A 12086-nucleotide genomic window follows, 5' to 3' on the forward strand; every position below is an offset into this window, starting at 1 on the left:
CATGATCTTTTAACAATAAACAAAATACAGAAAGAGCAAGGAGTACACTAATGGGACCTGGAGGGAGGGGTCTCTCTAATGCACACAGAGAGGGCCTCTGTTAGAAACAGTCCCCAAACATAATACAGGAGATGGTCAAAGACTACAGACATGACAAAAGGTGGTCAGAGGCTGCAGACATATGACAGGAGATGGTCAGGGACTGCAAACATGATACAAGAAATGGTCAGAGACTGCAAAAATTATACAAGAGATTTATGTAGCCTCATCAGTGCCCACCAAATGCAGCCTAAATATCCCACTACATGCACTTTGATTGCTGTGCCACAAGCTGGGAGTCTCAGGGACACATATAAACCTCAACACAATCATAGAAAATACTTCCAATACATCTGGTTTTGTATACACTGAGAATAGACAAAGAGCTTGAAATAGAGGATTATAAAGGATCTGAGGAACCCGGGATGGAGCCAAAGAATAAGTACTGCAGTATGACCCCTTAGGGAGAGAGAGAGGGAAGAATCACTATGGTACATGGAAGAAAGGAAGGAGGGGTCACTATGGCACATGGAAGGCAGGAAGACTATGGCACATGGAAGGCAGGAAGACTATGGCACATGGAAGGCAGGAAGACTATGGCACATGGAAGGCAGGAAGACTATGGCACATGGAAGGCTGGAAGACTATGGCACATGGAAGGCTATGGCACATGGAAGGCTGGAAGACTATGGCACATGGAAGGCTGGAAGACTATGGCACATGGAAGGCTATGGGACAGGGGAAGGCTGGAAGACTATGGCACATGGAGGCTAAGGCACTTGGAAGGCTATGCCACATGGAAGGCTATGGCACATGGAAGGCTGGAAGGCTATGGCACATGGAAGGCTGGAAGGCTATGGCATATGGAAGGCTGGAAGACTATGGCATATGGAAGGCTATGGCACATGGAAGGCTATGGGACAGGGAAAGGCTGGAAGACTATGGCACATGGAAGGCTGGAAGACTATGGCACATGGAAGGCTATGGCACATGGAAGGCTATGGCACAGGGGAAGGCTGGAAGACTATGGCACATGGAAGGCTGGAAGACTATGGCACATGGAAGGCTATGGCACTTGGAAGGCTGGAAGTCTATGGCACATGGAAGGCTGGAAGGCTATGGCACATGGAAGGCTATGGCATATGGAAGGCTATGGCACATGGAAGGCTATGGGACAGGGAAAGGCTGGAAGACTATGGCACATGGAAGGCTGGAAGACTATGGCACATGGAAGGCTATGGCACATGGAAGGCTATGGGACAGGGGAAGGCTGGAAGACTATGGCACATGGAAGGCTGGAAGACTATGGCACTTGGAAGGCTATGGCACATGGAAGGCTGGAAGTCTATGGCACATGGAAGGCTGGAAGTCTATGGCACATGGAAGGCTGGAAGTCTATGGCACATGGAAGGCTGGAAGACTATGGCACATGGAAGGCTGGAAGTCTATGGCACATGGAAGGCTGGAAGTTTATGGCACATGGAAGGCTGGAAGTATATGGCACATGGAAGGCTATGACACATGGAAGGCTGGAAGACTATGGCACATGGAGGGCAGGAAGGAAGAACCACTATGGTACACATAAGGCAGGAAGACTATGGCACATGGAAGGCTGGAAGACTATGGCACATGGAAGGCTGGAAGACTATGGCACATGGAAGGCTGGAAGGCTATGGCACATGGAAGGCTATGGCACATGGAAGGCTATGGCACATGGAAGGCTGGAAGACTATGGCACATGGAAGGCTGGAAGATTATGGCACATGGAAGGCTATGGCACATGGAAGGCTATGGGGCAGGGGAAGGCTGGAAGGCTATGGCACATGGAAGGCTGGAAGACTATGGCACATGGAAGGCTGGAAGACTATGGCACATGGAAGGCTGGAAGACTATGGCACTTGGAAGGCTATGGCACATGGAAGGCTATGGCACATGGAAGGCTGGAAGACTATGGCACATGGAAGGCTGGAAGTCTATGGGACACAGAAGGCTATGGCACATGGAAGACTATGGCACATGGAAGTCTACGGCACATGGAAGGCTATAGCACTTGGAAGGCTGAAGTCTATGGGACATGGAAGGCTTTGGCACATGGAAGACTATGGCACATGGAAGCCTGGAATACTATGGCACATGGAAGGCTATGGCACATGGAAGGCTGGAAGGCTACGGCACATGGAAGGCTGGAAGTCTATGGGACACGGAAGGCTATGGCACATGGAAGACTATGGCACATGGAAGTCTACGGCACATGGAAGGCTATAGCACTTGGAAGGCTGAAGTCTATGGGACATGGAAGGCTTTGGCACATGGAAGACTATGGCACATGGAAGCCTGGAATACTATGGCACATGGAAGGCTATGGCACATGGAAGGCTGGAAGGCTACGGCACATGGAAGGCTACGGCATATGGAAGGCTGAGAGGCAATGGCGCATGGAAGGCTGGAAGACTATGGAACATGGAAGGCTGGACAGCTGTGGAACATGGAAGGTTGGAAGGCTTGTGGCACATTTAGAGAAGTGAGAGGGAAGAGATCACTCACACAATCTGCATCATCTTCAAAGGCACAGGCACTCAGGCAGCGACATGGCAGGATCACTAGCTGGCATGTTTGAAAACATGGGGAGGAGGTGGGGCAGACCTAGCCTACCTCCTCCTACGGAATATACAGGCACAGGGAGTAGTGTGCATTTTCCCCGCCCCCGTCACTGTGTGCATATTGGCTACCCGCTCGCCTCCCCGCTCGCCTGCTGCATATGATGATTCATTCGATCCGCCCGCTATTCCGTACAGTCTCCCCCACCTCCTCCCCATGTCCCGCCCACAACCCCTTCCTGAAGCCAATCTGTGCCTAGGAAGGGGGTAAAACAGCGGGCGGTGGCGCCGGGCGGGGGGGGTGATCTGTCATGTCTGTGCAGCACTACAGGCAGCGACAACAGGCGTGACAGGCAAGATCGCTGGCTGATTCGAAATCTCCCGCCCACACCCCCTTCATAGACACAGATTGGCTGCAGGAAGGGGTTGTGGGCGGGCACAGGCGGGAGATGGGGGAGACCTAGCCTACCTCCTTGTAAGGAACAGCGGGCAGGGAATGAATCATCATATGCAGCAGGCGAGCGGGCAGCCAATATGCACATTGCCGTGGGGCGGGGAATAGCTGTATTAACTTTTAGGCACACACTGACCGCAGGAGCGCCGGGCTAATATACTTAGTGACGGGGGCGGGGTGAAAATGCACACTGCCGCGGGCGCGAGGCAGCACGTGGGACATCAGGATACCCTGGTTCTTTGGCGCCTCCCGCTCTGCGGCGCCTGGGTGCAGTGCACCCCGTGCACCCGCCCAGGATCGGCCCTGCTCAGAGATCCCTCTGTGGCTGGCTATCTGGCTCCCTGCGGTGTAAGCCACAGATTCCCAGCACTCCCTGTCCCACAGACCTCCTGCTGGCATTGTCAGAATGGCGTCCAGAGAGAGCAAATCAGGACGCACCAGCCCTTTTTATTTCCTCTCCCAGCAGGCTGTTCTCTGTTTCTGTTACCTTTAACCACTTGCTTACTGGGCACATATACCCCCTCCTGCCCAGGTGAAATTTCAGCTTTCGGCACTGCATCGCTTTAACTAACAATTGCGTGGTCGTGCGACGTGGCTCCCAAACAAAATTGACGTCCTTTTTTCCCCACAAGTAGAGCTTTCTTTTGGTGGTATTTGATCGCCTGTGCGGTTTTTATTTTTTGCGCTATAAACAAAAAAGTGAGACAATTTTGAAAAAAATACAATATTTTTTACTTCTTGCTATAATAAATATCCCAATTTAAAAAAAAAACTATTTTTTTTCTCAGTTTAGGCCGATACGTATTCTTCTACATATTTTTGGTAAGAAAAAAAAAAAAAATCGCAATAAGTGACTGGTTTGCGCAAAAGTTATAGCGCTTACAAAATAGGGGACAGAATTATTTTTTTTTAATAATTTTTTTTTACTAGAAATGGCGGCGATCTGCGATTTTTAATGGGACTGCGACGTTATGGCGGACACATCGGACACATTTTTGGCGCCATTCACATTTATACTGCGATCAGTGCTATAAATATGCACTAATTACAGTATAAATGTGACTGGCATTGAAGGGGTTAACACTAGGGGGTGAGGAAGGGGTTAAATGTATCCCTGCTTAGTGTTCTAACTGTAGGTGGAGGGGGGGTGACTGGGGGGGTGACCGATCTGTGTCTCTATGTACAAGAGACACAGATCGGTCTCCTCTCCAGAGACAGCACCGCTGCCTCTGTGTAAAACGGCAATGAGAGATGATCTCATATGTTTACATATGAGATCCTCTCTCATTGGCCGCACAGATCGCCTCGCGAACGGCCACTCTGATTGGCCGTTCGCGGCGATCTGTAATTGGCTGTGTCCGAGGGACACGGCCAACACAGATTTTCCCTGGAGCGCGCGCGGGGACCGCCCTAAGGGGCGGACGTCAATTGACGGCAGTTTGGAGATTGGGATCCGCACTGTAGCCGTCAATTGACGGCAGGCGGATCCCAAGTGGTTAATCCAGATTAACCCTGCTATAAGTGTCACTTCCTCATCCCGGACTACATGTTCCATGATGCTTTGCTCTGAGTCTTCACACAGGAGTCCAGCATGTACTAGAGGGAGCCAAACCCATTATAACAATAAAGAAACTATCCCTAATCATAAGAAGTAGCAAACCTTGGCTATATATATATATATATATATATATATATATATATATATATATATATATATATATATATATATATATACACATACACACACACAGTCTCCTGCACTTCACTTGCTTGCAGACTCGAGCTGGATCACTGTTAATCACTTGCTTACTGGGCACTTAAACCCCCTTTCTGCCCAGGCCAATTTTCAGCTTTCAGCGCTGTCACGCTTTAAATGACAATTGCGCTGTCATGCTACACTGTACCCAAATGAAATTTTTATTTCACATAAATAGAACTTTATTTTGGTGGTATTTAATCACCACTGGGTTTTTTAAATAAAAATGACCAAAAATTTGGAAAAATAAATAGTCTGTTATAAATCTTGAAAACAGGTAATATTTATCCTTAATTGATGTGCGCTGATGAGGCAGCACTGATGGGCACTAATGAGGCAGCACTGGTGGGTGACACTGATGGGTAGCATTGATAGGTGACATTGGTGGGCATTGATTTGCACCTGTAGGTGGCACTGTTTAGCAGCAGTACCTCTCCCTGTTCGGGACTGATGTCCCTCTGTCAGAAGCCAGCGACCGGCTTTCTTTCTCCCTCACGTTGTCAGCGTGAGGGAAAAAAAAAGCTGGTTACCAATCTTTTGTTTGTATCACATGATCAGCTGTCATTGGCTGACAGCTGATCACGTGGTAAGCTCCAGGATCTCCATGACTTGTGATCAGAGCACACCCACAATTTAGATATGGATATTAAGGGGAGACCTGTGCCAAATAAAAAAAATCAATATCAATATTGCCGAGACCCGACAATTCATTACATCCACGATCAGTTTTAAATTACTTTTTTTCTTTTATAAATGTCAATTTGCTGTGGTACTGTTCTAAACACAGGAAAACTGTGCCACTTTACAGGCATACTATAGACACCCCCCAGGCACGATATTTAACCACTTCCATACAGGGCACTTATACACCATCCTGCCCAGACCAATTTTCAGCTTTCAGCGCTGTTGCACTTTGAATGACAATTGCGCGGTCATGCTACACTGTACCCAAACTAAATTTGTATAATTTTGTTCCCACAAATAGAGCTTTCTTTTGGTGATATTCTTTCACTTTAAGCATTACTAAAATCACTGCTCCCGAAAAATGTCAGTTTTTAAAACTTTTTTTTTTGCATTGATACATGTCCCCTGGGGAAGGACCCGGGTCCCCAAACACTTTTTATGACATTAACTTGCATATTAACCTTTAAAATGAGCACTTTTTGTTCTTCACGATAGAGTCCCATAGGCTTTTGAATTTGCAGCGAACACCGCATAATGTTCGTTGTTCGCCGAACAACCAAAATTCGGCCTGAAATTATGCTCGGACCGAACCATTTACCCATCCCTAGTGATATCTGTATTTACAGAGCTTATTAACTAGGTGTACAGTATGTTCTTTATGTATGTTGTCTTTTGGTTTCAGGATGTGTGAGTATGTGGATCACCTCCATGAACACTTTAAGTATCCAGTGGCTATCCAGAATGCTTCTTATATGCCTCCAAAGGTAACTAATATTTTATATTTTTGAAAACTGGCTTAAATTGCCGCTCCAGGCAAATAATAAATAACTGAGAAAATAAAGAAGAAAAAAGCATAATGGTGTGTAAAAGCCCTTGCTAAAAATACTAACTGTAAGGCCCCTTTCACATTGGAGCAGGAGCCGCGGTGGCGGTATAGCGCTGCTAAAAATAGCTGCGCTATACCGCCGGGATCGGCCGCTAGCGATGCGGTATTAACCCCCGCTAGCGGCCGATAAAGGGTTAATACCGCCCGCAATGCACCTCTATAGAGGCGTATTGCCGCGGTTTCCCATTGTTTTCAATGGGAAGGAGTGGTATACATGCCGCTCCTCTCACCGCTCCAAAGATGCCGCTGAGATTTTTTTCTCTCCCGCCAGTGCATCGCCTCAGTGTGAGAGCACTCGGGCTTTCACATTGAGTAGGCAGTGAAGGAGTTTTTCAGGCGGTATAGCAGCGCTATTTTTAGCGCTGTACCGCCTGAAAAATTTCTCAGTGTGAAAGGGGTCTTATGCAGTTAGCAATAGGTCTGTGCACATAAGCTTACCACTCACATTGATTTGATGGGCAAATTATCATGCAAGAATGGCGCTTACAACTGCTGCAGGTTTTTTACATCGTTTTAGCCCACACACGATCATTTTTTACAACCCGAAAAATTACATTGTTTAAAACGACGTTAAAAAATGCAGCATGTTCGAATTTTTTTTTTGTCGTTTTTCAGAACCTGAAAAAATATGTGTAGCCCACACACGATCATTTTAACCACTTCCCGACCTCCTCATGTACATATACGTCAGCAGAATGGCACGGACAGGCACATGTACGTACCTGTACGTCCTCTGCTAGACGTGGGTGGGGGGTCCGATCGGGACCCCCCCCCCCCCCGGTACATGCGGAGGTCGGGTCCGCTCGGGGAGCGATCCGGGACGACGGCGCGGCTATTTGTTTTTAGCCGCTCCGTCGCGATCGCTCCCCGGAGCTGAAGAACGGGGAGAGCCGTGTGTAAACACGGCTTCCCCCGTGCTTCACTGTGGCGGCGCATCGATCGGGTGTTCCCCTTTATAGGGGAGATCCGATCGATGATGTCATTCCTACAGCCACACCCCCCTACACTAGTAAACACACACACAGTGAACCCTAACTCCTACAGCGCCCCCTGTGGTTAACTCCCAAACTGCAACTGTCATTTTCACAATAAAGAATGCAATTTAAATGAATTTTTTCCTGTGAAAATGACAATGGTCCCAAAAATGTGTCAAAATTGTCCGAAGTGTCCGCCATAATGTTGCAGTCACGAAAAAAATCGCTGATCGCCGCCATTAGTAGTAAAAAAAAATAAAAAAAATAAAAATGCAAAAAAACTATCCCCTATTTTGTAAACGCTATAAATTTTGCGCAAACCAACCGATAAACGATTATTGCGATTTTTTTTACCAAAAATAGGTAGAAGAATACGTATCGGCCTAAACTGAGGAAAAAAAATATATATATATGTTTTTGGGGGATATTTATTACAGCAAAAAGTAAAAAATATTGAATTTTTTTCAAAATTGTCGCTCTATTTTTGTTTATAGCGCAAAAAATAAAAAACGCAGAGGTGATCAAATACCACCAAAAGAAAGCTCTATTTGTGGGGAGAAAAGGACGCCAATTTTGTTTGGGAGCCACGTCGCACGACCGTGCAATTGTCTGTTAAAGCGACGCAGTCTCGAACTGTAAAAACCCCTTGGGTTTTTAGGCAGCAATATGGTCCGGGGCTTAAGTGGTTAAATGACGTTTTTTAAAACCCTTTCTTTCTGTGACAGTGATCACCAGGACAGGAGCTTATGGAAAGACTTCCAAATAGAGATCAATAAATACAACCTGGCTGTACAACTCTCCTGCATTTTTTTCAAAATGAAAGAAGTTTTGGCTACAGTTAGGCCCCTTTCACATGTGTGGACATGTGGACATGTGTGGACATGGACATGTGTGGACCATATGTCCGCATTTTCATCCATCCATTTTTGGACATACATACAACGGGACATACATTGGTCCCTATGTGATTGCGGGTGTCAGCGGATGAACATCCGCTGACACCCGTAATCACCCGCCTCCGCAAAGATCCGATTTTGCGGACGGAAGAAAATCCTTTTTTTTTTTCTTCCGTCTGCGGATTAGATCGGATGAACACGGACACACAGTCCGTGTTCATCCGATCCCCCCATAGGGGAGAGCGGAGAAAAGACAGGGCGGTCCCTGCACAGTGTGCGGGGACCGCCCTGTCAGCCGACGGCTCAGCGGGAATTTTATGGAGGATCCCCGCTGAGCTGACGGACACACGGAGGCAGATCATTACTGATCCGCCCCGTGTGAAAGGGCCCTTATACTTTTAAAGGAAATCTATATTTAAGGAATGTGTGGGCTTTCATTGAGTTTTTCTTGAAAATGCTAATTACTTGTCTGTCTGTTAAACCAAAGAGAGGAGCAAATGACACACCAGTTTCAGCATCAGCAGTCCAATTCTATTTATTTGGATGGTTCAAATACAACCCTACCTAAATCTTTTGACACATTTCTCCCATTGACAGCCAGCTATCTACGATTAAGCTCTGTTTATGCCTTCAATACTTTTTAATCACTGACCCTCAACAATTATGGAGCCAGTGGAGTATTAATTCCACTGCTGCATAACTGTTATGAGTTGGTGCCTTACAAAGTATCAATGTCATTGGATCGACATGAAGTGCAGACAACCTACAACTTCAAAAAGAGAAATTAGTAATGAAACCCTACATATTTCTTGGTAATTATTTAATTCCAGCCATGTTCCTCACTTTATGTTCTGGCCAGTTTCTCTTAAAAAGGTGTGTTCAAAATGACAGCTCTTATTACGTAGGAACTACTGGTAAGTATTCATTATTTTTCTGTTTATTAGCTAATTAGACGATTCAAAAAAAGCAATATTTTTTTAGTTATGTCTCGGGTAGTTTTTTGTTTAAGTAATTACATTTTATCTGCTCATATTTCTTTTAGGATCCTGGCTATTCCACAGAAATGAAACCAGAATCGGTGTCGCAGTACCAGTTCCCAGGTGGAGATATTTGGCAGAAGCTAATCATGGAAGAAAGGGTTGAAATATAACACTTACAGTATTAATGGTTTGATCTCGGTTTACCTCAACACACAATGGTTTTCAATACCAGTACAATCAGATTAACAAGATAATACACAATAACCAGAAAATCCTAACCTATATATAAAAAAATGATCCAACATTAACAGCTATAATCCAACTACTTAACCACTTACTGACCAGCGACGCACTCGTACGTCGCTGGACTTCAGATGGTTATACCCGCGTGATGCCTGGATTGCTTTACAAACATCAGGAGTGGGTCGCCCCCCCCCCCCACGGCTCATCAGGAAGCAATGACCTGACATCACTTCTGGTTTAACCAGATGTCAACATCGACATTTTTTAAAGACCAGGGGACATGTATCGATGCAAAAAAAAAAAAAAAGTTTTAAAACTGACGTTTTTTCGGGAGTAGTGATTTTAATAATGCTTAAAGTGAAACAATAAAAGTGAAATGTTCCTTTAAATTTCATACCTGGGGGTGTCTATAGTATGCCTGTAAAGTAGCGCATGTTTCCCGTGTTTAACAGTCTCTGCACAAAATTACATTTCTAAAGAAAAAAAAAAAAAAAGGCATTTAAAACTACTCGCGGCTATAATGAATTGTCGGGTCCTGGCAATACAGATCAAAGTCATTGAAAAATAAAAATGCATGGGGGGTCCCCCTAAATTCCATTACCAGACCCTTGCGCCAAATTTAAAAAAAATGGCATTCCCCCCCCCAAAAGTCCATACCAGACCCTTATCCGAGCACGTAACCTGGCAGGCCACAGGAAAAGAGGGGGGGGACGATAGAGTGCCCCCCCCTCCTGAACCGTACCAGGCCATATTCCCTCAACATGGGTACCCGAGGGGTGTTCAGCTCATCCCTAGAGTCTACAAGCTATGGTGCAAATCATTGTAAATTGATCACACCTAATGCACTGATGGCCTATCTAATTTCTTGAGGCTCTGAAATGTCAGGACAGTACAAATACCCCCCAAATTACCCCTTTTTGAAAAGTGGACATTCCAAGGTATTTAGAAAGAGGCATGGTGAGTTTTTTTAAGTTGAATTTTTTCCCCCAATTCAAAAATTGTAAATTGTCATAACAAGTTATTTCTCACACACACAGCATACTTTCATTTACACCCCAAAATACATTCTGCTACTCCTCCCGAGTATGGCGACACCACATGTGTGAGACTTTTACACAGCCTGGCTACATAGAGAGGTCCAACACGCAGGGAGCACCATCAGGGGTTCTAGGAGCATAAATTACACCTTAATTTCCTAACAATTTATTACACTTTTGAAGGCCCTGGCGCTCCAGGACAATGGAATTACCCACAAAATTACCCTATTTTGGAAAGCAAACACCCCAACATATATTCTATAAGGCATTATGAGTCTTTTGAACGGTTGTTTTTTTCCACAAGTCTTCGGAAAACGTGGAAAGAAAATTAAAACCAATTTTTTTTTTACACAAAGTTGTCAGTTTATAAGATATTTCTAACACATAGCATTTATATAGCAAAAATTACAGCCCAAAATATATTCTGCTATTCGTCCGGAGTATGGCGATACCACATGTGTGTGACAGGTACTCTGATGGGCTGCAGATAGGTACTCGGGTACTCTGATGGGCTGCGACAGGTACTCGGGTAGTCAGATGGGCTGTGACATGTACTCGGGTACACAGATGAACTGTGACAGGCACTTTGATGGCTGGTGACAGGTCCTCTTTATTGGTAATGAGCTGTGACCGCAATCCCTTTCTCACACACGATGTGTATGGAGGAGAACCCGGTAACATCTCGTTACCGCGGTTTGTTGTTATTCAGTGATTGGACACAGCCGGTCACGTGGTAAAGAGGCTCTTTATCACAATCGGGGTTGGGTTGTGTCAGGTTGACAAGCCTTGTCCCCGATCGGCTCTCTGCACGCCGTGGGCAGCTGTAAATGGACACAGCCGGTCACGTGGTAAAGAGCCTTTTTTTTTTTCATTGGCTCTTTACACAGATCTGGGGATAGGCTGGGTCCGAGGGACATGCCTCATCCCCGATTGCCTTGCTGCAGCCACCTATGGGGGTCATTCCAAGAGGATGTCATTTGACATCCACCCAGCTTGTTGAAAGTCCCGCTCGGCTGTCAAATTGCTATAGGCCAGGCAGGAACTGGTTAAACTCCCCCCCCCTTTCAACCCACTGGTTGAAAAAAAAAAGTGTTAGTAAATAAAAATAATAGTATTATAAAATTAAATACCTAGATCAAGGGTTTATCTAGGTCAGTGCCAGGGTTAGGTAGTTTGGGTTAAAGGTCAGAGATTTTTTTTTCAAACTAGTGTATTTTAGGTAGAAAAAAAAATGTGCATGATTGTTTCTGGGCTGTAATACAGGTACATACACATATGTGGTATTGTTGCAATCAGCAGGAGAATTTAGTTGTTCTTTAGGGTAAAGTTATGGTAGTATTGTACCAAGGAATCTATAATTTGTATAAAAAATAAAAATAAATTATATATTTTGGGCCAGTTTTCCTTTGACAAAGTTAGCTATTTATTACCATTTACCACCAGATGAAAGCCCAAATTGTCCTAAAAAAAACCAAAACAAGGTATAATCCACCCTGATACACAAAGTAGTTGTGATAATATGTACAGTTTCACTTACACA

General features: G+C 45.2%; 1 protein-coding gene across 1 annotated transcript in view; it reads left to right on the forward strand.

The window, feature by feature from the left end:
- The window catches only part of ENOSF1 (enolase superfamily member 1), a 63257-nt gene extending 53427 nt beyond the window's left edge, over positions 1–9830 (forward strand). Inside the window, 2 exon segments of the mRNA XM_040354037.1 lie at positions 6213–6294; positions 9329–9830. Coding sequence (XP_040209971.1) covers positions 6213–6294; positions 9329–9436 — 190 coding nt within the window. The 3' untranslated portion in view covers positions 9437–9830.
- Positions 9831–12086: the final 2256 nt, after the last annotated feature.

This window comes from Rana temporaria, chromosome 5 (assembly GCF_905171775.1).
Source record: "Rana temporaria chromosome 5, aRanTem1.1, whole genome shotgun sequence".
Taxonomy (NCBI): domain Eukaryota; kingdom Metazoa; phylum Chordata; class Amphibia; order Anura; family Ranidae; genus Rana; species Rana temporaria.